Genomic DNA, 27,187 nt, shown 5'->3' with positions numbered 1-27,187 from the left:
ACAATCTGGTCAAATCTAACTTAATTATCATGAAGTTAGTATAACTAACCATACCACACACTAAATGCTGAATATACCAGTAATTGTACACACATCCTGTGTAATAACTAACTAAAGAAGACACACCTCTCTTTGTGCTGATGTTCATTGTTTGCCTGACAAAACCTGACAAAGATCTATGTGAGATTGAAACATTGATTCATGAAATTTAATAGTAGCTATTAATACAATGTGCATTTTCCTTCTTGCTGCAACCAACACAGAGCATAATGTATCACATTATGATATGAAGAATTAGCATAATAAATCTGTTTTATAATGAGACAGTGATTACATCTAAATATTAGTTCAGTAATCTTTTTTAGACAGGGCAAGGCATAGCAGAACAGAATCTTTCAATACGTAAATATATAAACTGTGTATATTAGACTATAGACAAATTTGCACATTTTTGTCATTCTGTGACACACTGCTGTTTTATAACATTGCTAGGTCATCAACGGTTTACTCTTCTATATCAGTCTCACTTTAATTCACCTCAGTTCCTAATTATGTTCAAGTGTGCACTACTGTGTGTTTTTAGTTGTATATACTGTAGATTTTCTTGTGTATTGCTGCTATAGTTTTTAGCTCTATGCTGCTAATTTTAGTTTTTGCTCCTAAACCAGACAGCAGCTGAACTGCATTTTTTTTTTAATTTATTTATTCATTTATTACCAGAAAATGACAATACAACTTCTTGTCTTATCTTCTATTACCTGCTTTGAATGGGATAAATGAGCTGACAGTGTTGCCTCAGGTCAAGATGTGAGCTACCACTATTTGACAACGTTATTAGGAGAATATGTCTGGCTGACAGGACTAACTTTACTCCAGCTCACTGTATATAGGCAAAAATCTATCAGCCCAGTCTCACGTACGTTGGTAGAATTGTAATGACACGTAACTATAATGTACGGTGTCTTTTATTCCTGCAATCAATGAATGGGTGTATTTTAATAAAAAGATAACCAAGATGCCTAACTAAGCAGTGGGAGAAACCCAGGGAAGCGATTTTAAAGAAAAGGCCTTGAGTTTGATATTGCACCATCCTACAAGCCATGGTCAGTGACATAAAAAACAAATGGGGAATGTGTGCCCATACACGTGAGTAAAAGTACTGGCAACTGAAATGTACTATTTTTATTGTTCTATTCTGTGTCACAAAACAGACTGAATATTTGTGTCCATGGATACAAATGGAAAACTGAATATAAGGACATACCTCAGTTGTGAAGTTTTAAGGACTCAACTGTGTATAAAACCTACAACAAACAACACGTTTATAAAGGAGCCGTGGCTATTTGTAAGATGACGATTTTCATTGGGAGAATTTATTTGTTGTTGTTGTTGTTGTTTTTTAGTGAATTAAATTATCTAATAAATGGTATTTTTACAAGTCAGAGTTGCTGATCACGGTAGGCTGACTTTAACTGGTGTCTCATAATTACTGATGAGATCATCATACATCATCTTACATCGCACATGCATTTCCTATAAATTAATAGAAGTCCCTCAGGCTTATAGTATGAGACAGGGTAAGATAGGGCCTTATAGTTACTTTCAGAATAGATGCAACCAACTAATTTCTTCAAATGTACCAATATTCATAGCTGAGTTTTGCATAACAGTACATATTATAATGTTGTGTATTGTTGCCTGAGTTTTGGGAGCGTATTTCTCTGTGCGCTCTGATACTGAATGGGATGTCACGTGGACATAAATGGAAATGAGAGACTGAGGGTCCATCTGTGAGTGAGAGCCTGTATTTATCTATGCACGCTGTCTGCAGGTGCTATGAGTTGTACAGATTCCAGCAGGTGGAGATGCAACAGGCTCCCCTGCTGACCCACCTCAGGTGATCCCACTCTGTTGCTCTGATAATGCTTAAAATGCAAACATTGTCTGAAAATATGGGGCACAAGCAGGCCTCATGGTGAATATGTTAACGAGTATTTTGTTCACCTCTATGCATGTGTAACCACATCTCTACCGTGCAAATCCAAGAGGGACAGTGTTATCAAAGGCATGCTAAAGGGGAGCTGACAATGTCAGTTAGGGCTTAAAAAGTTGTGCAACAACAACAGGACTGAAGGTAACTCAGCCCATCTGTTTTTTTTAAACGCTTGTAGATTATCACTGCATGGGGCTGCTGTTAACCAAGGCTGCCAGGTTCACTCCCTCCACAGCTGCTCACTCATGCACACTTGTACTTCAAAACATAAACTGTACACTGGGGCAATCATGTCTGTTACTAAAACTTTGGTTAGATAGATAGATAGATAGATAGATAGATAGATAGATAGATAGATAGATAGATAGATAGATAGATAGATAGATAGATAGATAGATAGATAGATAGATAGATAGATAGATAGATAGATAGATAGATAGATAGATAGATAGACTACTCTGCTTCTAACGTAATCACAGTTATCGTGAAGCAGCCAGAACGCTAGTGAATAAGGCTGATACATGGATGGAAGTGAAGACTCTGCATGTAGGTGGTTGAGTAAGGTGGAATCCATCCTGGTACTGTATGCTAGTCTTGGTTAACAGGTAGAAAGGTGGTTAAGGTCAGCTGATCATCAGTGATATACAGTGTGATGGTTTTCTAACATACATGCAATTCATTATTAAATCTACAAATTATAAGAGTGTGTGTGTTGTGAGTTTCCCTCAGTTGACTGCTTGCCCTAGATGCTAAAATAGGCCAGTTCTCACATGTTGCTGTGTTCTGTAACATCATTGGAGTATGAACACCAAATAACAATAATAACGATAATAATAATAATAATCACTTCTTCCTTACACAAGGCAAACTCTTCGGCAGCGTCATCATGCATAAAGTTATCTCAAAACAGCTTCCAGATTGGATCTTTAATTGCTTTTCCAGCTGACTTTTTAACACGTGTCTGTAAGCAATGTGATTAAATAATAGCGAAATTACATTAATAAGAAATGAGATGGAAATCGACGCTTCACATTTTGGAAAACAGCACACAATAAACAAGCTCCAAGAAAGGGAGTCTTCCAATTTATGTACATAATTAGAGTGAACGCAGTTCAACACATAGACATTTGGCTCGCCTCACTGCTATAGGCGTCACAGTCTCCAAGTATCTGTGACCAGAATGTGGCCGTAGAAAATGCACCAAATGGACAATTTAAGGATTAGCATTCCTGCTTTGTGTGACTGCGGTGCACATGCAGATGACTTACTCAAGTGTGCCAGATGTTTTAATGAATGTTAATGAAAAAAAAAAAGGTAAGGTGGAAAACAACCATTAGAATGCATTTGACACTTACAACACTCCATTGGAAATGTAAAGCATTCAATAAATAAATAAACATCATGCCCCAATTCATCACTTGGTTAATGGTCGATGGAGAAAAAAAAAGTTGAGGCAAATATCTATGGAAATGAGTGTTTGTCTTTCCTCCCTTTTCAGTGATTAGGAATTAATTTGAATAATTAACGATGATCAACAGAGATGAGAGTGTTGCTTCTAGCAGGATGACTGAAGCATGTTTGTGTGTCTCTGTGTGGAAGATTGAGTGCAAGTGATTTGTTTGTGTTGCTCTTTTTACTTTTGGATTTGTTTGGGTGACTGGAGAGAAGGTAGACGTACTTTGATGTTGCCGGTCAAAGCTGGCATAAAACTCTGACTTGTGATATAAGTACTGTGTGACACAGTAGGTGTAGATAGATAGATAGATAGATAGATAGATAGATAGATAGATAGATAGATAGATAGATAGATAGATAGATAGATAGATAGACTACTCTGCTTCTAACGTAATCACAGTTATCGTGAATAGATAGATAATATGTATATGAAATTATATGGGATTATTATAATTCCATATAAATATGATTAATTCTACTGGCAAAGACATCATCATTATTATACTTGAATTGCTGTTTGTGAAGTTCCATTTATATTTACTTACTCAATGTTTTAGGTTACACTATGAACACGGAAACCATAAGAGAGTCTTAACGGTGACTGATCCAATGTGTTATGCTGATCTCAGAGTCAGCAAACGTTGCTTTTTTTGCCAAGACGTTTGCTTGTTCAGTCTTTACTATAGAGATTAAATAATTATAGAGCTGTGGCAATGATGGTAACACAAACATACAACAAGGGCATTGCTCCTTCTTCCAGTGCAGTCACAGCATTGAGGGGCCCAACTCCTTTCTGTCTCTTTCTCTAGATGTTCAGATCATTTGTGCGTATGTGACCTCTAAAAGAAAAAAAAATGACCCTGGAATTGTAATACAGCTCTAAGGAAACTCTATCTCAAGAAATATAATGCAGGCACAGACAACATCCTCACCCCTCCCATGTTTTTCATCATAGCCACGCATATTATCATTGTCTGAGGCAGCTCAGGACCAAGGCAGGGTGTCATGCCAAAGCCTGGCTTTTATGAGGGGTTTTATATTCATTTGATGATCCTGCAGGCCTCTGTTCCTGAGTGGATTATCCGTATATGCCGTTGCTGAGCCCTTTTTATATTCAGTGCTGCGGCAGAGTCAATAAGGTCCATTCTGCATACAATATTCAAGATTATACAAGACAGACATAATTCACACTCAATCAGAATACAAATGACTGCGGATGGCAGAACAACACATTCGAAAACAAACACAGCTGATTCTCAGGCTGGGACTGGCTCAGTCATGACTACCCCACAATGTTCACACGGACTGTGCTTTTTCAGAGAATAAACCTGCAGGGAATTATTTACCTTTGCTTTTTAGAGTCCTTGTTTTGTAAAGTCATGGTCTAAAATAATGCATGTTATAACCTGGGGAGTAGGGTAGGCATGAAGGTGACTACATACCTTTGTGCTTGCTTGTGCATACTCATGAGCATCATAAAATTGATGTGCAGAGTGGATCTGCCACGTTTATAATTGCATTAATGTGTTATGAACTGTTTCCACCTCCAGCAACCATAAAAATTGCTCTCCATGGAATGGATCGGGAGATGAGGGAGGAGTATCTGGTGGTCATTCAGGCTAAGGACATGGGAGGTCACATGGGTGGCTTGTCAGGAACTACAACTGTCACTGTCACACTAACAGACATCAATGACAATCCACCAAAGTTCTCTAAAAGTAAGTACCTTCACAAACTTTATGGGTACCAAACTGAATAAAGTGGAGATTATTAATTACTGCAGTATTACTGAGTATTTCTCTAAATTGTCATAAAGTTATGATGTAGTACTGTAATATGCTTTCACAATTTAGTTTAATTTAATTAACCTTTTTGAAGCCAAAGCGATATGACTGTTTCTCCCTAGGTTTGTATGAGTTTGTGATCCCTGAAGACCTACCAATAGGCAAAATGGGTGGCAAGGTGAAGGCAAATGATCGAGACATTGGTGAGAATGGCAAGTCTACATACAACATCATCGAGGGAGATGAACAAGGCCTTTTTGAGATTGTCACGGACACACAGACACAAGAAGGGATTCTACAACTAAAAAAGGTATGACCTGGAAACTTTCAGGAAAAGGTTAAATTGACTCGCTTTCTCTATCTCTGAAAGTTATTGGCTGAGTTGGAGGCATCTACCAAGGTGCACTCACTAATGGAAGTTAGCAAACTCATCAACCTTTTTCACAGAAGACATTTTGACTCTGTGTCCGGAAAGCAAAGGCTTATTAATGATGTCTGCATCCTCACATGGGGATGTCTTCCTTTTTTCTGTTATGTTTTACAGTCATGGCTTTCTGGAAGATTTAATGGAACTGAGACAAAATTTCTGTGACAAAATGTGTTATAAGCAAATCAAGTCGTTGCACAAGCTACATCAGTCTGCTATGACTAATGACTTGAAGACACAAGCAAATAATGTTGAAAGATGAGGAAGAGGATGTTTGATTCTAAATGCAACGCTAACATAAGGGCAGACTGCTCTGGCTCTTCTGTGTTAATTGTTGCAGGGGTTTTTCTAGCTTTTAGGGAAGGTCAGCAGTAAACTATCAAATCTTGAATAGCCTGGCTCTGAGTATTTTGGTCTTTTAAAAAAAAACCTTTAAAAACACGTTTATACCCCAAAATAATCAAGAACACAAAATGCAAAAAAAGTATAAAAACAAAATACAACCAAAAAAAGCAACAGGAACTGTAAATTTAAATATCACTTTGCAGACCTTCTGTCCATAAAAATTACAAGACAAATTTGTCTGGAGATGCATTTTGCCGACAGGGTGCTGTTTTGAAATTACATCTTGTCCAACTCTTTTAGTTGAAGACAGATTGTCACATATTGTGAAGCAACACAGAAGTATGTGAAATTGACATTGGAAAATCACAACATACTTTAATAAAAGTGTGACATGCAAGCAAGTCTAGATGGATGTGTATCTCAAGGACAACTGAGATTTGAGCACATGGTATCAAAGTTACCCAGAGCGTGATATTTAAATATGTATGTATTCTATATTCTAAGTCTAGAGAATAAGTAGAAGGTGTTTGCATATATTGAATCACACACAAGATTGATGGATGTGTGCTCTTAAGTCTTGAGTCATGGTTGGTTCAGTGTCTGCCGAGAACAGCTCCACATCACTCAAATGCGCTACGCCATAGTGTTGTGATGTAAAATGACATTACCCCAAGGACATGTGGTGTGACTTTGTCAAAGTGTGAACAATGAACTGTGTGGGAGGTGGAATGTATAAGAGCTTAGACAATCTGCTGGGACCACAATTCACTGGCACAAAAGACAACATCCATGCAGCAGAACAAACTTGACAGAAAGTCATAAAATCTCTAACTGTTGACAAAGCAAATGTCAAATGTGTTAGTCTTTTAGGCAACCTCCACTTCCATGTCCTGCTAAGAGACTCACTCATACCATGTCTGCTCAGGATTGTCTCTGTAGCCCTGTGCCGGCAGCCAACACAACTAATGTGAGATGGATGATAATGTGCTGGGAAGCAGTAACACATTTGCACACTTAACTGTTTTTCTATCCCTCCAGAGTCTAGATGATGCTGTCTCAAGCTGGAAAGAGTTAAAAGAAGCAGTTGTTATGGTTGTGCTCTTTTTGTATATTATCATCAATGGAATCTTCCAAGCAGGGTAACAGAAGAAAAGACTCAGTGTAACTCGTTCCCCAAAACACCTTGTCCCCGTCAACGGCTGTATGAGTCCATAAACATCCATAAAATGTTGAATGCACATTATTAAGATCCTTTGCGGCAAGGTTAAAACATATTGATCTAAACTGAGACTGGAGAGGCACAAACCAGGGGAGAGATTCTTTGCTGTTTGAGTTTTAAGCTTTTTATCTGCTAGCCCCCAGGCCTGTCGAGGGATGTTAGTGGGATGCTGAGCTTTCACCCCTGCAGTCAACGCTGAACTTTGAAGTCTCTAAATGGCCCGTGTGTACATACTGATGTGATGGTAATGCTTGAGTGAGACCGAAGAATGGCACACCAGGGTGGGACAAGATGGCAAGGGAGTGTTAACGCTGGAGTAACAAGAATGTTTCTTTGTTGCTGAATGTTAAGTCTGCTGTCCCTGTTTACAGTTTAACAGTCATTCAGTCAAGCCATATTGTTTTCTTAGAAAATACAGCAATGCACCTGACGATGCAGCCTTTACCACATAAAGTCTGTTTTGCTTTTGATGTTTTGGAATTTCTTAATCAACAGAGATTGTTCAACAGTATCATCATGCAAACTAATAAAAACCAAAGTGGTTGTACCAGGATTATTCATGGAAAGCACAGTGTTTAATCCTTTGAATGGCTCAAAATAAGACTTGTATCCAAATCAACCTGGATGGGTAGAGTATGATACTGTTTTAAAAGAACAACTTGATAGAAGCTTTATTTGATTTTGTAACTGATATTGAAAATCATTTTCATTAAACTTAATCAGGACAATTAAAGAAGCCATTTTCCAATATATTTTCTTTAAAGTGGATTTGGTAATAATTGAATATGCTTGCAAAAGTGATCCCCCTCCCCCCACCCACTCCTGTCACTGCTCTCCGTTACAACACAAATCTAATGAGATGTTTCTATGTGTTGCCATGTGGGAATGCTACTGAATTATCTTGACAAGGGAAAAGCAAAGCAATGTGAGTCAGTCTTCCTAAATGAATTTAATATCAAATACTATACACACATAAATGTGAGAAGCAGGTATAATCTTTTTTTGCACGCAACCGCACGTCATACAGGCCGTTGCTCTGCTCCTGAATTAAAGTGTAATCTGTTGTTGAGGACGACCCATGTCCTTTCTCTGCACAGACGGTAAGATCAGAGCAAGAGAAACAGAAAAAAAAAGAGGAAGAGTGTGAGTGTCAAATGAGGAAGAGGGCGAGGAGATGAAGAAGGCGAGGTTAATGATGAGTGTTCCACAAGGCTTCTCTGACTGGGGAAGAGTGGGGTTTGGAGAGGCTTCTGGGCCTCCCGAGTCTGTGCCTGTGCCCTGATGCCAGGAGTTAAGCAGCAGCCCAGATCACCTCCACCATCACCCAACTAGACCCCCAGAGGGCATTCCACCCCCCTGCCCTCTCTGCCCCCAGAGCTCTCAGCACAGCCCTGTCTGACCTTAGGGACATTTCCCCTAGCTCACTCCCTCTTTCTCTAACTGAATACATTTCTCGTTCTGTTCATCTCTCTCCTCTTAGTTCTCCTCTCTTCCATATGCCAGCTCTTGTCCCCTGAAGCGGCAAGGCCCAGTTTTGATTCCCCTATAAATCCTGGTTATGGACTGTGGAAGTGACTTGATCCCATTATTCTAGTAGTATGAGAGTGACTAGAGGTGATTTCAGTGATTCACTGAAATTGTGACAGTCTATGGTGTCCACGGAGATGCCAAGAGAGTAAAATTGTGACTTTCCTTTTTCCTTTAAATATTAATGATTCGTGAAAAAAAAATGTTGCATATCAATAGGCATCAGTTGTAGGATTACACAGATGTGTCGGTCACACAATGACATGTTACAAAATGTTTTTGTTTTTCTTTCAGAAATCATACCTTTCATTGATAGTCCTGAATAAGCACCTGTCTCATTAATTTCATATGAACAGGTTGTGATAGCAGTATGAAAGGGTTAATCATCTGCTGTCCTGAAAGCATTAGCAGTCACCTTTGTGTTCCACCAAACTGATAAAGGTTGAGATACATTTTCAGGTTGTGCAGATTTACCGTGACAGATAAATTCAAATTAAAATGCTGCTACAGGTTTTTTTAGGATATGAGGCAGTTAAGTTGGTCAAGTTCAGGAATTGTAACTGGAACTCATAGGGCAAACCTAAAAACATAAAACTAGAAAAGTATGGTTTTGCGTTGGTGTCTGAAGTTTTTTCCAAAAGAAAGAGAGAATTTTATGCAATATACATATCTTATTGTCAAATATTAAAGTCGTCTTTACGCACAGGGAGCCTTTTGTGGTCAGATAGTTTCAATGGGTAATAAGAAATTCACTGCGTGTAGACTGAGCCAAGCTCCAAAAACACTGACTTCTGCATTCCCCATGATGAAACTCTGTGGTGTCTGTCATTACTCCTTCTCTACATTGCTAGCATGCATATCTTTCAAACAGCCAGTTTGTAATGCTGGCTTTCCTACTTTGTACCAAGCCGAGGTAATCCCAGTGACATGATCAGGGTATTTTCAGACTCCCTCCAGAGCCAGAATATATTATAATGCTGCCTTACCAGGCTGAGTAATACTCCACATGCCAAGTGACCTGAATATATAGGCCTTGTTAATCTATAACAGTGTGTCATGTAATTGTAAGGTGATCATGTCCTTTGTATTGACTATTTTAAATTGAATGGTGTCACTGTTAGATCAATGCCAAGGAGCATAAACATATTATTTATCAAGTGCCGTTACATGAGGAACCTTATTCTGAATACATTCATTCAAATGAATTCCCAGCAGCAATAGAGCAATTTGTTTTTGACATCCTCTGTTTTTTTCTCTCTTGTAGCCCATAGACTATGAGAGCAAGCGAGCCTACACGCTTAAAGTTGAAGCTACCAACATCCGCGCTGAGCCAAGCAGCAGCGGTGGACCCTTTAAGGATACAGCTACAGTGAAGATTGTGGTAGAAGACTCGGATGAACCTCCTGTCTTCTCCAAACCCATGTACTTACTGGAGGTGAATGAGAATGCCCCCATCAACACCGTCATAGGGACAGTCACCGCCCGAGATCCAGATTCTACTGGGAGCCTTGTGAGGTAAGATGCAGTTAATGGTGATCAACACGATCTCAGCCTTTACTATTCATCCTTTCTTATCGACATGCAAAGAACAGCAACTCTTCAGCTTAATTTAGGGGAGTGATGGAGAACCTAGGTTAACAAATGAGTCTTTTCACACTATAATGACTTGTTTTAATGAAAGAGTTAACATCAAGACATGCAATTAAATCTCTTCATGTCCCTGACCTCTGGAGATGGTGGTGGAGTGAGATCTGGCAGCAAAGCGACTCAATGACTGTTCTCATTTCCACAGATGTGCAAAAGAGGCAGATTATGAGTTGAAGGCAGAACAACTTTCTCTTTCATTGTATGACCAGCCTGGTCATACTCTCCTCCTCTTGTGTGACTTTTTTTCTGAAAATACCACAAGGGCACCTTGAGGATAGGTTATACAGGCAATTTCTCTCCCTCCATCTTGGCATTTCATTAATTCTCCAGTGACTTGCTGACCGCATTCCCGGGACAACACTCAACAGGTTGTGTGTAATTGCATGGTGAGCAGAGAGCAGGCTGGGTTTCATAGATTGGCTGAGGCTGTGCAGTGCAGGGCTAGTTCATTCTACTTTTTTTTTTCTTTCTTTTTTTCCTTTTCTGGTGGCATCCTCATGTTTAGTGATGAGATTGCCGGAAGGATTGAGACCTGAGGTTGCGTGGTGTACCTCCCCACGTGGAAAAGGAAGTTTATTTCATGTATAATGGCATGTTTTGCTTTTGTCCTTATTTCATGTCATGGTGCTACTATGTTTGCTGAAGCTCAACTGCGTTTTATTGAGAGAGAGAGAAAGAGACTAATCAGTGACTTGATTTCCTTCTTCTGTCTCAAGCATATAAAAGTCCACCGTATCATTAAATGTAATCACTCCTTAATTGCATTTTATTCTGAAATAGTTGTAGTTTTAATAGCTATTTCTCATCCCACACCCTTATTTGCTTCTTTCAGCTCATCACTGAAGGAAAAGTGAGTAAATAATGAATGAGTGTGGCCGCAGATGGCAGCACCCTGCTGACATGATCTCTTTGCCCATTTGCTGCTATGAAGCTGTCCAGATATCAACATCCTGCCTTGGCAATAGTAGAATGTTTTGTGCATGATAAAGTGTGGAGCTGTGAAGTCATAGTCTGATTTATTTATTTATTTATTTTTTTCATGAACCAGGTCATTTGCCTGTTTGCAGTTTATTTTTCTCCTTTCTTCTCTTTCTTCTTTTTATCTGAAAGTATTGCACAGTCTTCATTAGGCTTTTAATTGACAGTTTTATAATTTCGTCAAGAAGTGTTAACGTTCAGAATGAGTTGTTGCTCAAGGGCTTTGTGCAGTGAGAGAAACAGAATACATAAATGCTCTCAAGAGCTAAACTTTTTTTTTATTTTAATAAAGCTCGTTCTCCAACCTTCAATTTTACTCTCTAAGAGACAGAAGAAGAATTATCAAGCAACTTATAGAATGCTTTATTAATCCTTTGTCAACTTCTCATCATGCCACCAATTCACTGATCATCATGAGAAGAATAAATACTATTATATTATTTACTATACAGTTATTATTTTCACGGTGCAGTTTTCTTTAAAGTTCAGTCATACATTTTTACCCCCTATGCTCCTTACAAATCCTCAAGATGATCTATCACAGACGCTGAGTGTTTTCTTTATGAGGGGATTAGATGAAACAGAGTATTGTCACAGACTGCTTAATATAATAAATCACCCTCACCAAAGACCATTTGATTTTACTTCCAGTCATGGTTTGCATTAGCCTGTAACTCTGAGCTCTATGCTGATAAAATGATCTGAGTGTGGGAGATTTTAATCCTTTAAAATATACTGTGTGACAGAAGGCTTCAGTGATGCCTCTTACAAGATCCCAAGAATGTTCTAAATAATGGAAAATCTGGACAAAGGCCCTGCTACACAATAAGCCAGATATTTAGAATTATTTTGTCTGTTGTTTTCATCTTTGTGCAATTATTTGTTCTAAAACAACATGACAACATGAACGATGCCGCTGTATTTTTTTCTATTCTCCAGGGTGTCCAGGTTCTTTGTCCAGGTTTAGACAAGAACAATCACATCACTTTGGCATAAATCTGACTGCAAACAGTCACTCACTGGAGAAGCCAGCTTTTGAAGGTTAATTGACAACTATTAAATGATGAATATGATCCAAATGGCATATGCTTATAATTTTATATGTATGAATTTGGTCTTTCCTTTGATAAAGTTTTGGTGAAGTTCAAGGTTTCTTCCTATTCAACTTTAATTGAATTAAAATACTAAAAATGTTGATGGAAAGGGCTCTTCAAGTCGGTCATTTTCTGTCACTGTTATATTTTCAGTGTTTTAGAAATTGATGAGAGAACAGGTTCACCAAAAGAAAACTGTAGTTAGTGCCGGTGGATCTATACCTGTGGAGTGGCAGCAGTAATAGCAGCATTAGTGAACGCTGTCCAGCCACCTTCTGAACAAGCTCTTGGTTCAACCCCTTTGATTAGATTCGCTCTCCTTCTTAATCCCCCCCACACCCGCTACACCAGACCAAACCTGTCTGAGTCTAAACCACTCGGGGCAAGTGCTCTGGTGGGCTGCTATGTCCTTTGCACTCAGGAGACAAACAACCCCTTAGCTGTACTTAATGCATCCAACCAATAACATTTCAGGTGCACTCCATGAAATACTCCCTCAGTATTGCTTCTCTCTGGAGCCTGTGCTCTGTCGTTTTCTACCTGACTGATCACGAATAAAAAGCAATGTGACATCTGGCAGTCACTAAGGTTGTCTGACATGAACTGCTGTATTTCAGAGAACACCCTGAGTGTATTTTATTCCAAAATAATGATACTGTTACAGGGATTGCCAGAATTTGTTTGAATCTTAAACAAGTTTGATTTCCATCTTTGTCTTTATTCGCTTTTTCTTCTTTTAGCTTCTTGGGGAAAATTACAGGAACACGATGGAATTCTGTAAAGCTTTTTTTTTCTGCTGACTTTTCATTGTTGTTATAGCACGGCTGACAGCTGACATGCTGCATATGATAATACAAAGTGTCAAGTAAAGGAGAGAGTTTTTAAACTAATGGAAATTTTATGTCATTTAGGATAAGGCCTTCCAGTCTACTGGGATGAATTTTTATTTTATGTTGTATGTATGTTTTATATTAGAAGGTGATTTTATCTAGAGAAAAATAGCTTCCACCTTCCATAGTAAAAAAAAAAAGGGAGGGGGGTCCTGGGAAGAAACCTGAATAAAATGTAGTGTTGAAACACAAATGGTCAGCATTCAGGCGACAGCAAAATTAGTTCTACATCTGTGATCTTCCCTGTGGAATTACTGACCTAATAACAAGCGGGAATGTCAGAGGCATTTGTTCTCTGTGGAAAAAAATGTTCTTGATCTTTTCACCTCTTCTTCCTCCAACTTGTACAGGCACTCGGTCACTCAGATACACACATTCACACAAATTCACACTTTGAAACAAAAAGAAAAATACACCAAAACAGATCCACAGAAATATTTCCATGGCTGCTTAACTTTTACAGTTTGCAGGACATACACTGATACAGATGCATGGCTGATATTGTGTGTGTGTGTGTGTGTGTTTGTGTGTGTGTGTGTGTGTATGTGTGTGTGTGTGTGTGTGTGTGTGTGTGTGTGTGTGTGTGTGTGTGTGTGTGTGGCTTTGTACATTGGTTCAACAAGAGATTCATTTTGTTATTTAAAGCATTTGTTCTATATTATGATTTGGCCACTAGAAAGCCCAAAATAATTTATTTATTTTACTCCAAAATGTAAGCTTTAGTATATATTTAGTATAACCATAAATAAATAAAAAATAAATTAAAAAAAACACCTTTGCTTGATCTAAAGGTTTATGGTCCCTAATGTTGGAAATTCTAAAATAGAAATCAATGTGTCTTCTGTTTCCTGACTTCCTGATCTTAACACTATTATTACACAATATTTGTTATCATGCAAAGATGCTTCTATTTCCAATTTAGAAGCTATTTTAGAATCCTAATTGAGTCCTGGTTGATTTTGCAACTGCTGTAGTTACTGGTGCGCTTTAATACTGTGTAGGTCATACAATTCTTGGTGCAGTCAAGCAAATTATTGTCGTTTTGTTAAGGGAGTCATATAATATTTTGACATTTTTAATAATTTTGTGAGCAGCAGTGATGTGAATTTATGCTGCACATAGTATGAGTCTGTGACTGGGCACAGAATGCAGTGAAAGGAGATGGTTTCCTGCAGAGGAGGTGGAGGTGGCTTCTTGTTCTGCTCCCTGAAATGTATTTGCTGTTGACTGTCTGATAAGACTGTTATTCTTTTTTTGTGGAAACATTTTTGACTTTATGATGTATTTTTTTTTCCAGTTTAATTCTTTTAATGTGACATGTAGCAGCAGGAAATGTTGAGTTCCCATTAGCAGCAATGTGGAAAGCCATAATCTGATGATGTTTTATAAATATTGCAATAGACTCAGTCACACAGATGGATTTACACAACAGAAAATGCCAGAGTTTTGCCATACTTGTCCTCATTGTAATGAAGACCCCATGCAACAGCAAGTCTTTATTTATTTATTTTTTTTTAGTATGTTCTGTTTGCAATGGACACGTACTGCGTAATTATCATGAGCAATGACGGCCACCGCGAATAGAGAGATATTTGATAGACAGGCACACATGGAAAAATTAAAAAAATGTGTGGAAACATTTGTAATATTCTCACTGATTGTATTTCCTCTTTCTCACTGACACATGTTAATTATTAGGCTGGATATTTCTGGATGTCTGCTGTATCAGTTGTGCGAGAGCTGCTGTAAAACATTTGGCACAAACCATCACAACATGCTGTTCAACTGTTAGACTGAGGTCAGCCCGCTGCTCTTTAAAAGGGCTGTGAAAGATAAAGCAAAACTGATACGAGCTGATACAAACACACAGACGCACATTGGCACCCAGTCTCACATCACACTCAGGAAAACTGCGCACGTGTAATGCTGGATATCATTTTTTTTTTTTTTTTTTGCTTTTAATTCTTTTCACATCGCGTTGTCAGTATGAGTGACAGGTGGCAGAACATTTCAGGGTCTGTCTCCTCGCTTCCACGTGAGGCTGTCAGAGTTTGACTGGGCTCCACTCAGTCTGCAGGAGAGAGGCTGCTCCCAGGTGGTTTGCTGCTGTCTGCCTGTCTTGAAAGTGCTCTGCGTCTGCAGGGCAAGAGAGAAAGAGAAGAGGGGGTGGGGGTCCTTATGGACCTCTCCCAGCCCGGCGTCTAGAGGATTTTACACCATTTCATCTCAAAAATGGAAATGTCACGGCTCGGTACATCTCCCCAACAATTGGAATCTGGGCCAGTGGTTTATTTATTTCATTTCCTATAGTCTTGTATAAGCAGCACCCTGCTTCACATAAACAGTTGTTGCGACTTTGTCTTTGCATTTTCTAGAGCTTATTCGCTGTTTCTCTTTCCCTCCCTTGCATCTGTTCCTCCCTCTTCCTCCTTTTTTTTCTCAAATATATACTACAGGGGTCCTGCCAACAGGTCTGCAGAGACAGGGATGAGCAGTTCTAATAGGAGATGTTATGAGACCCGGTGTGAGGAAAGAAGGTAGACAGGGGCTGAGCAGGGGAAGCCTGGTGGCTAGGGAATGTCCGCATCGGGGAGGGGTTTCGCTAAAAATTGAATTGGGGGATTAGATTTGGAAGAGTTTGAGACCCAGCTGGATGGAAAAGAAGAAAAAAATATCTCACACAGAGGGGGGACATTGTGAGGAAGGATGTGGGAGTCAGACTTAGAGAAAGGAGTGCAGACAGATTGTCCTGAAGGTATGGGGATAGATGTGCAGGACATGGTGTAATTAGCTCATTTGTATCACTGCATCCTTTTGTTTAGGGTGAGTAGGATCTTTATGACAATCACATGCGGTGGCACAGGAAACGCGTGAAACCAAAGATGACCCATAATGGCAGAATCTTTTTTAGCCAGCACTGTGTGGGCTTGTCCCAAGAATTGGCACTGTGCGTGTTGCAACATGAAAGAGCCATTTCACAGCTTCAAGTGGCATCTGAAAATTCTCTTTTATGTGCATTTCAATTTCATACCCACTGCTTGATTTTATTTTAGAGAGTTCTAAGTGTTGCCACTGTATTTTTAAGACTGCACAAGTTGTCAGTCTGTCACAGACAGGGTCACAGAGACATAGAATGCAGACAAATGTAAAAAAAAAAAAAAAAAAAATGCAGAAATGTGCTTTTTGTTTATTTATAAAAAGTGAATAGAGTCCATTTTGCTAAAATTACTCTCAGACGGGTCAGTGGTTCATCTCCATTATACCCATTATTCCCTCTGCCCCCTCCTCTCTGTTGTGAGAGTTTGTGTGTCACAGTCCTGTCCTAACTCATTAATGCAACGCCTTTGGGAGCCATTGAGTGTTGACAGATCCAAAACAGGGTTAACAGCACCACATCTCTTACCCTGACATAACATGCACTAATTGTCTTTTTCCCTGGAGGTAGGCGTCACTGGGTTTCAGGGGAGGCCCTCTCGGACCTTATTAAGCTTTAATGCCCCCTGCTGCTTATATGAAGGTTGTTAGAATTCCTCGGATGACAATTGTTTCCCCTGCATTTTATTATGCATTGTTCTACAGAGTTCTCTTTTTGATGAATAAGGCCGTTGTTGCCACAGCAGCCGAAGGACTGCAAAAGGCGCTTGGGCAGTGCTGTCACTAAAGTATTGTGGCTCAAATTTCTGATGATTATGTATCTTTGCAGGTACTTCATTGATCGTCACACAGATCTGGAGAGGCAGTTCAACATTAATGTGGACAATGGGAAGATCACACTAGCCAAACCACTGGACCGGGAGACAGACATGTGGCACAACATCACAGTAACCGCTACAGAAGTCAGTAAGTAACCTTTCCTGACTCTGTTCTCCCACACTGAGCATGATGTTCCTCCTGAATTGTAATGTCCTGTTTTCAAAGTCAGGATACTATTAGACATTCATTGGCACGCATGTTTAAAAAACCAAATACGCAATATCTTCTTCCTTGGAGTGACTTCACAGGTTGTCTCAGTCAAAGGAATCACTGACCTGCTGCACACAATCCTCTGCTCTGCTTGTAAACTCGCACATTTAATCACTCCGAGAGTATGGCACAAACAATTAGCATTTGAATCCACAGAGGCATTAAATACGTTAATTTGCTGAGTTTTGATTGAATTAAACAGCTCAGTAGTCAATTTGTGGAAGAGCAAGAACATTAAGACGTATCAAATAAACAGTTTTAAAGACATGCTCCAGAGTGGATTGCTCCAATGCCAGTATCCATTACAGATTAAAGAACATCTGCGAACCGCAAAACTCACTGACTACGTAGAAAATCTTGCCGGCAGAGCTACAAACAGCTCCAACCATATGTAAGGCTTTATTTGCATACTGATTGTTTCAGGGCGGCTGTATATTGTGATAAAGCTTAATGTACCCCTTTAAGCTATTGGAATAGAAATTTAAACGGCTTGTAACTTTTTCTGTCTGCTTGTGCTCTGTCCCTCCCTCCTCTCTCTGTCTCTTTCTTTATCTGTCCCTTTCTTCCCTTAATCAAAGGGAACACACATTAATTTTCAAAACAAATGGAAGCCTAAACACTGTCATAATGTTTTTACCATGCAGTACAGACAAATCCCATCGTTGGAGCAGCCTGTTGGAGAAACTGGATGTGTCTCATTTGATAAATTGGTTGCCTTGTCATGTTACGCACCCATACATTGAAAGTACATTTTCATGCCTCTTGGCAAAATAACTGTGGCCTGAGATAGTGGAATCTGAACACCTAATAGGAATTTTCCAAAATAAATATGGCAGTTTTGCTACTCTTCACGGATGGAGAGGTGAAGTCGGTGTCTTCTCTGGCGTGAAAAGGAATAGATGTGTTCCCAGCTCTATCCCGATGCCATTTGCCACCCAAACAGCATTGCGTTCTGCTGCCTTGCACCAGTTGACATCTGACTAATCAGATTCTATTCCCTGTCTGCTACTGGGGGGAAATCACTTGTGAGGGAGGGGCCTCATCCTCCCTTTTCTCTTATCCATCTATCACTGTCTATCAGACTGTCAATTCCCACTCACCTCACTGCTTACCTCTTTTTTAACTTGTCTCCTAGGGGGGCTGAAGGCCTTGAATTTTTAGTGCGGCTTGTCAACTGCTTCATCTCATAAAAAAATAAATATAATGGTAATGAAATTGAGATTTGTAAAAGGTTTTATATAATAAAGTAAATGTATATTACTCCTTTTTGGCAACTGCTCATAATCATGATGCCAGCTAAAGTGTGACTATCTTACTTTTGAAATAGAGCATAACAGGCATAACTGGTGTTATTATAATTCTTAAACAATGAAATGCAGCCGAGATAATCTCATTACACTCTGAATCTTTGACGCGACAGCATTTTGTGTTCAGTGACTTTAGAAAGATAAAGACAAAATGCTTTCTGACCGACTCTGATGAGTCCATGGACTTGAGCTGTGTTCTCTTCTTATTTTGGAAAATGTATTTCTTTTTCCTTTACACCTTTTCTTGCTGTGTTCAGCCTACGGTCTGTGTTAAGTGTGCTATATAAATGAAATCAAATTAAATTGGCTGTCTTTAAGGCTCCTATTACACTATACTGATAGTGCTATTATTACTACTATTAGCGTGAACAAACTATATAAAATATAAATAATCATGAGCATGATTTTAATGAAACTAATTCTAGAGAATTTTGAAAAAATAAAGAGAAAAGAAATATTTAGATGACCATAATCCATTCTCATGTTATTAGATTTATGTTCTGAAAAAGAAGGACAATGCACATGCTGTCATTCAAATAATAAATCAATAAAACAAAATAAAAATACCAACGCCTCTGGACACAATGAAATGAGCTGCTTGTGACCACATTAATAGATAATTACTTTAAAAGTTGGCATTTGCACCAATGATTAATAAATACACCCATTCATGTGGACTCTCGAAAGGGACTGTCAATTACCAGTGATGAATAATTCCAATCAAAATCTAATCTAATTAAACTGCCTTTTATTGTCTTTTTTAGACTTCAGTTACCAATGACTCATTAATATGCATGTTTTAACCCTCATGTTTTAAACATGACAGTGTACAGGGGATTTCAAAAGCACTCTGAATGGGATTTTTCCCCCTCTTTTAGAAGCCTGGAATACTGTTTTGCATCCTTGATACCGGCTGAAATGTAGATTGATGTGACTTATCATCTGTCCTACCATGAGCTCAGGAAATGAAGGGAGAAATAAAGATGAAAAATAAAGGAAATTAAATCTAGATCACATAATTTACCTGGGATTTCTTGTATAACCTCACCTTCTTTCCCTGTTGCTCTTGTCTCTTATTTATTTGTCTCTACTTTATCTATCTATCTATCTATCTATCTATCTATCTATCTATCTATCTATCTATCTATCTATCTATCTATCTATCTATCTATCTATCTATCTATCTATCTATCTATCTATCTATCTATCTAGGAAATCACAGTCAGATATCAAGGGCAATTGTGGCCATCAGAGTAATGGACATTAACGACAATGCCCCTGAATTTGCTACAGAATACGAGGCCTTTCTGTGTGAAAATGGAAAGCCTGGACAGGTAAGGAAAAAAAAGGACTTATTCATCAAAGTGTGATCTATCACTTTCTTACTCTCTGTCCTTTTCTTTCTTTCGCTCTCCTCCCCTGTAATGATTGGCCACAGTGAATTATAGCCTATTTATTTCGCTGGGAAACTACAGAGGTGGGAGTACGATCCTTTCTCTCTGCAACAGTCCTCCCTCGACACAGTGTGCACAGAGCAAAAGGGAAATGAGAGCAGTCAGGATTGATCAGAGTGGATCATAATTCAAGACTGTCTTTCATGTCTTCCTCCAGATGGCACAATGCTTCCCCCAGCCAAAAATCATGGACAAGTACTTAGCATTCTCCTTCTCATCAATCGACCTCATTCAGGGGACCTGCGTCCGCACAATAGGGATCTTTATTGGAAGGGGAGAAAAAAGGGAACTGAAAAAAGGAGAAACTGTCCTGCAGGTCCTGAATTCTAATTTCTAATCAATCATAAAGACATACAGTGTGATAAGACCTATGATGACAGATTAACAGATAGAGCCAGGAGCCTGAAAGTGTGCCAGAATAGACAGGACCTCATTGATAATAATCTCCAACTCCAGAATGAATAGGGCATATATTTCATTAGGTGTGATACAGCCAGTATTACACTGAGGCAATCTGTGGTGGCAAAAACAGAGTAATGAACATGCTGCCTCCTCTAATGGGACTGAACCCTCCTCTGTATCTCACCACGCCTTTATGTTTTCAACACAGGTAATCCAGACTGTCAGCGCGGTGGACAAAGATGACCCAATCCAAGGCCACTACTTTGATTATCGCCTAGTCCCAGAGATGCTCAACAATCCCAACTTTACCATCAAAAACAACCAAGGTGAGAAGCAAAATAAATCATTAAAACATAACTTTTAGTTTTTTTGACAGAATGACTGAAGTCTCTCCAGATTTTTCCAATGGTTTTCCAGTCTAATCTCTAACCCACGGCATGTTAGCCGTACTGGAGATGAAATCTGGTGGATCAGTGTAGCTCACAATTAGCAGATGTGAAATTGTCTGGACACCAGCTTCTTTTTACTCCCCAGTGCATTTTTTAAGGAAACTAAATGAATGGGATCCAAATGGCTTTTCCTGGTAGTCTTGCAGCTCAATGTAGGATGACTTCCTAAGAGCTGTTGCAGTGTGGCAGATGGTACTAAATTTATTTGCTAAATACGCTGATTGCTTTATTTGCCATTTTCTCTCGTCTTTATTCCATTGCTCTTCTTCTGCTTCCCCCTAAATTACTGGCTCTGAACAAGCTGTGTTCACAATGATGTTGTGTAATGTTTTCAGCTTGGGGCAAAAAAATCTTCATATGGTACTAGCCTTCTGTTTCGATGCAGAAGCTGCGGGCTAACTTACCACAACCTCTCTCTGGTGGAGGAAGGAGTCCAAAAAAAAATCAGGTCATTAAGTGGACGAGCTGTTTTTGAAAAAACGAACAAAAACAAACAAACAAACAAAATAAAACTAAAATGTTTTACTTTGAAACTGATATATAAGCAGAAAGGAACATGAGATGCCAGAATAATAATCTGCAACAATACAAAATTAGATATGGCAGGGTATATCTTTGTTCATTTGACATATAGAGCGATAATTAAAGGGCAAAATATTACTTTTCCTGTCACAGTGCAGAGATTCTCTAAGATAATTGAAAATCAAGAATGAAGGGCTGTTTACCAGGCGCAGACTTGCAGCAAATTGCTTAAATGTGGATCAACCTCAGAGTGCATAGAACTTGCAGTTTCCTGAACATTGCCCTTTACTTTAGAGAAGATGAAATAGTATCTTAACATGATGAAACAGATAAACCCATCTCTAGAGTCCTTCATCCTTTTTATTTCCTCACTTGCCTGAATAACATATATTTGCAAAGCAAATATATGTTATGATTCGATTCAACATTGTATCTCATATACCACACCATACCAGCCTCTTGTTCATGGTATAGTTAATTTCCGAACAGAGAAAGAGAAACAAGGCTCATCGCACCATCTCCCCCAGCACTTCAGAGACTATTTCCATCTGAATTGGCAGCTGTGGGAGACACTTCAGTGAAGAGCATCAGGCTCCTGTGAGCCTCTGTGTGCTGCTTTTGTTTGCAGTGATGATTCTAATTGTAGGGACTGCACAGTGAAGAGGTTAGGGGTTGCCTGCCATGGGAGAAATGGCTAAGGCTCTGACCAGCTGCGTACAAGATGTCAAGCACTCTGATTCAGCAGCCAGGACTGCGACAGAGCAGAGAATCCCATTCTCAGCAACTGTGACAACATACCATAATATGTAATTATCCTTAGAGACACTATTTTCAGACTCCATGATTACCTTTTGAAAGAGGAAATAACTCAGTTGCTCTGACAGATGTAAAGCTGGAGTTTTCTGGTTCTACAGTCTAACTTGGTCTCAGATAACTAAGTTGTATGTGGAGGCTAAAATCGATAAACTTCAGATACTAAGTTATTTTACACTCAGTTTCACATTTCCAGCTTGTTAGGCTTATATTATTTGTAGTGTAAAAATAAACCATAGATCAATAACCACAGACTTTGACCAAAACTTAGACCAAAACAGCTGAAGCTTTGTCACAAGGCTTTTTTCATCTCCTGCAAGCATGGGAAATGTGTGTTCTGGCTTAATGAACCAGCCACCAGACAAATCTTTGCCAAAGGAAAAGTGCTTACTAAAGTAATTCTGCAAGCTAATCAGCTAGTCAGCTGCACAAAGAACAGCTTACCTACCAGTGTCAACATCGGTCAGTTTAGACCCTTTGTTGTATTGCGCAGCAGGTTGTCAAACATTGACACCAGTCCTCCCATGTTTTTTTTCTTTAATTTTATTTTATGACAAATTATTTCATATCCATAATCATATTGTTCATATTGTTTGTACTGAGACTGGTAACTCACACATTCAACCCTGCAAATGCTAATGTTTCTATACAATCAAACTAAAATATATAACACACACAGTGTTGGAGGAGGAGTGACCCAAACTGACACCTCAATAATTACTCTTCTATCTAGGAAAATTTAGGCTTTACAACTGAACCTATTTTGCTTCTTGTGCTTCTCTCATCTGAGGTTATAAAGCGTGTAAGTTCTGCTAATTTAGAATCCGTAAATGTGTAGTACGTAGTGTAGTATAGTTGCACAGATATTCTTAAGAGACTTCAGAGAGTTGAGACTGTCACTTCTGATGTCACGATTATAATTTGTTGCTACCCATATTTTAAGTTATTTATAGCCACGTTTTAATTTAAATGAGCCTTTGCTTTTTTCATTACAATGATTAATATTTTAGCGTACATAGTGGTCATCAGAATCCAACATGTAAATGTGGCCTACTATACAGTATGAATGATATGATATGAATGTAAATTCCTGAACTTGCATGAATAACCAGTGAGTTTAGTTTGTTTTAAAGTTATCTGCATAGTTGTGTTCCTCTTTGAATATCACCCTTCTTCTGTGGATGAGCTGATGGGCAAGTAATGTTGTTTCTATTACCATCAATAGAAAATAAAAATGAAATGTGAACACTTTGTATATGCGGACATGCCCTGCTGGTGTACTGGTTTTGCTGGTTTGATGCTTGCACACTCGCTATGTAACAATCCAAATGAAATAGGACATGTTGGTGCTCATAAAGCAGAGCATACAGTTTATGACAGCACTTGTAAGAAAAAAAACTGAGCATATGTTCACATTAATTACAGATTGTGCAAAGCAAATAATTCTATCATGAAGCATTCCATTCTTTTGATCAAGTTTGCTCTCTCAATGCGGATGCTTCGACAGGGCCTGTCTCTAGAGCATAGATCACCAGATCTGTCCTCCCTCTCTATAGTGCACCCTCAAGAAGTAAGGCAAATGTTACACTATCAGAAATCTTGAATGTTTTCCATAAGATCAGCGGGAGAAGATTCTTATGGGAATGCAAGTGTTTGATAATGTGTGCAGGGTGAGGAGTGCCAGCTAATGAGCAGAGAGCTTCACAGAAGTGCCATCAAAGAGCAGCTGGCACCTTTCTGGGTCGACATGTGCCATCTTCTTAGCCAGTACCGCCTGCCGTGGTCCCTTCATTTCCTCAGCTTTCGAAAAGGGACAACACACTCAAGCTCACCTTGCTTCAGAATTCCCAAATTGGACTGCTGAGAAAGGGAGGAAGGGAGGTGGCTGAAATTCATCCACAGCATTGGAATGTGATAATGCTAAAAGGCCTAGTGACGATTGATGTGAAATTAGTTTACCCTCATGCTGCACTGATCTTCACACAATTTAATAATAGAACTTCAGTCTGTCACTGCCATGAATAATAATGGGTTTTTCACATACCTTTTCCAAAATTCATCTCTGTCTTCACCTCTTTCTGACAGACAATTCAATCAGCGTTCTGGCCAAGCATGATACCTTCCGACGACAGAAACAAGAGATGTACTTTCTGCCAATCATTGTGACCGATAATGGAAATCCACCAATGAGTAGTACCAACACCTTGACCATCAGAGTGTGTGGGTGCAGCAAAGATGGCATCGTCCAATCCTGCAACGTGGAAGCCTATGTTTTACCTATTGGCCTTAGCATGGGGGCTCTCATTGCCATCCTTGCCTGCATTATACTCCTGTTAGGTGAGGTATTTTTTGTGCGTTGTGGCATTATTATTTTGATGTCATTTCATAGATGAAATGGAGTAAAACTTGTGTAATCTTGATAAATGATCTACTTGCACAAACAGGAAATCAATATGTCAAAGCTTGACCTGGTTTTTCTTTTTTCTTTCTTTCCTCCTCATCTTTCTTTTGGACAGTAATAGTAGTACTATTTGTGACACTAAGGAGACACAAGAATGAGCCTCTGATTATCAAAGATGACGAAGATGTGAGGGAGAATATTATCCGTTATGATGATGAAGGCGGTGGTGAGGAGGACACAGAGGCATTTGACATCGCCACGCTACAGAACCCAGACGGCATCAATGGTTACCTGCCACGCAAGGACATCAAGCCTGACCTGCAGTTTATGCCACGGGCGGGCCAGCATTCAGGCCCAAATGGCGTAGACGTGGACGAATTCATCAATGTGCGGCTCCACGAGGCAGACAATGATCCAACAGCGCCACCTTACGACTCCATCCAGATCTATGGATACGAGGGCCGGGGATCCATCGCTGGTTCCCTCAGCTCATTGGAAACGGCATCTTCAGACTCAGACCAGAACTATGACTATCTTAGAGAGTGGGGACCACGGTTCAGAAGACTTGGGGAGCTCTACTCTGTGGGTGAGAGTGACCGCGAGACCTGACCTTTGGTTTGTTAGTAAAAAAAAGACCTTTGAGATTTTTTTTGTCCACATACTTGTGTATTACATGCTAGGGGGTTTGCTGGCTTTTAGAAACAGGTGTTAAAAAAAAACAATTAATAACAAGAGAGGCCACCTTTTTGTATTCTTTTTAGAGTCAGATATAGCAGTTGTCATCCACTACGTCAAGCGCATTGTAATTGTTGAGCCAAACAATGTCTTTCTTAGGAGATCTATGATTCTTGTGGAGTGTATCTTAGATTCCGTTGTGGAGTGTCTAGCAGTATCTTGGGTCTTAGTCATTTGCTGTGACTGCCAGTAGGTGTAAAACCCCAGCATTGCTGGTAGTTGCCCGATGAAAGGATTTTTGGGGTTCTCTGAAGCTTGAGTGGACACCATACTCCATGCTCCATGGGCACCAAGCTGGACTACAGAAGCTGCAGAGGGAGTCTCATATCTCCCTAAGCCACCCAGCTGATGGGTGATCAGGAGCAAAATGACAATGAAAAAGCAATATATGGTCTACATTATAATGATGAATGTATGTATGAATTGAAGAAAAAAAAAGCAAAAAGACAAAGCAGTATTGGCTTTAAGGTGAATTTGTTATAATTTGATATGTTCTCTGGTGGCCACATTTATAAACTATCTAAAGCCCAGAAAGGCTTGCTTTATACAACTCTTTGTATTTACATGCTACAGGTGTGGGTTGCAAGTGTTACTAGTCTATAAAAGACTGAAGTGAAAAAAAAGAGAAATGTAGAAACTCTGAGGCCTTCTTTTTACAGAAGCAACATTAAATACACTTGTAATCTACAGTTTTTTGACAAGAGATGTGTTGATTCTTCATTATTGTTCTATGAGTTTTTGTATATCTGTCCTTAAGTCATTTTTTTCTGTGCTGACTATTTGAAGTGAGTGTGTTTAGATTTTTTCACTTTCAGCTGTTTTTTCAACAACTTGAACACTGTTTCATAATAGCCAAACCATATCATGAATTTATTGCAGTTGATGATCTGGACTAGACATGAAGAGACAAAAGCGAGCTCTACATAACTGTAACAATAGACATAAAGTAATTAATCAGAACTGCAGAAATGGGACCTTTCTGAGATGTGCTAATTGTGTGTAAAATAAATCTCATAGTATATTCCTGGTGCAGCCAGTGTCTGAGCACAATAAACTAATTGATATGTGACTCCTTCTAAACATCAAATCTCATTTAGGAAACACAGATTGCATTAGTCCAAGAAAAATTAAAACACAAAGTCCAGACCATGTGCATATTGTGCTTACACTGTATGATATCAATAAAAGGCTTGTACTGTACATAGAGTTACTGCTAACGTCATTAGCTTTCAATGAGGTGGTAGGTTTTGTCTCTGCACGTTAGCTCTTGCACATAATGAGAATTCCAATGGCACTACAGCTGTGTGCATACTCAGTTTGTACTGATACAGTATTATGGCAGTTCTCGGTAGACTAAACAATATATATGGAATAGTCATGCAGATCCTATTTTCTACTGTGCTTTAATGCTTATATAAATGTGTATGTTCAATTATTTACTCCCTGTACTGTAATCTAAGATACCCTGTATTGTTTCCTACTTTGTGAAATATATTTTTACAAATATTGCTGAATGGGTGTGAATTTCTTGTACGGGTGAGAAGTCACTGACCATACAAACCAGTGGAATTTTGCACTGTTAAAGGGCAGTTGAGATAATTTTACACAGAAAGGTTGTGTAAGAAAATAAAAGTCATGTTCCATTGATCTAATCAGGGTTATCTTGGACTGGAGACTATAGTCGCAGACACCCTGTTTTGGAATCTTCAGGTTAAGTTAGGAGCAAAACCTTTGCCTCTGCTACTTGGATTTTGACCATTCTGTTACAAAGCTGCCACTTTC

General features: G+C 39.0%; 1 protein-coding gene across 2 annotated transcripts in view; it reads left to right on the top strand.

The window, feature by feature from the left end:
• The window catches only part of cdh8 (cadherin 8), an 81,675-nt gene extending 54,764 nt beyond the window's left edge, over positions 1-26,911 (top strand). Inside the window, exons 5-12 of one of the 2 annotated variants that reach the window (XM_047581450.1) lie at positions 4,999-5,166; positions 5,355-5,542; positions 10,015-10,265; positions 17,063-17,199; positions 19,842-19,963; positions 20,694-20,811; positions 24,355-24,606; positions 24,792-26,911. In XM_047581450.1, coding sequence (XP_047437406.1) covers positions 4,999-5,166; positions 5,355-5,542; positions 10,015-10,265; positions 17,063-17,199; positions 19,842-19,963; positions 20,694-20,811; positions 24,355-24,606; positions 24,792-25,279 — 1,724 coding nt within the window. In that variant the 3' untranslated portion in view covers positions 25,280-26,911. Of the gene's footprint in view, positions 1-4,998; positions 5,167-5,354; positions 5,543-10,014; positions 10,266-17,062; positions 17,200-19,841; positions 19,964-20,693; positions 20,812-24,354; positions 24,607-24,785 lie in introns of both variants that reach the window. The other variant, XM_047581449.1, reaches the window with a different exon arrangement.
• Positions 26,912-27,187: the final 276 nt, after the last annotated feature.

This window comes from Mugil cephalus, chromosome 3 (assembly GCF_022458985.1).
Source record: "Mugil cephalus isolate CIBA_MC_2020 chromosome 3, CIBA_Mcephalus_1.1, whole genome shotgun sequence".
Lineage (NCBI taxonomy): Eukaryota > Metazoa > Chordata > Actinopteri > Mugiliformes > Mugilidae > Mugil > Mugil cephalus.
This window is presented reverse-complemented; position numbering and strand designations above follow the sequence as displayed.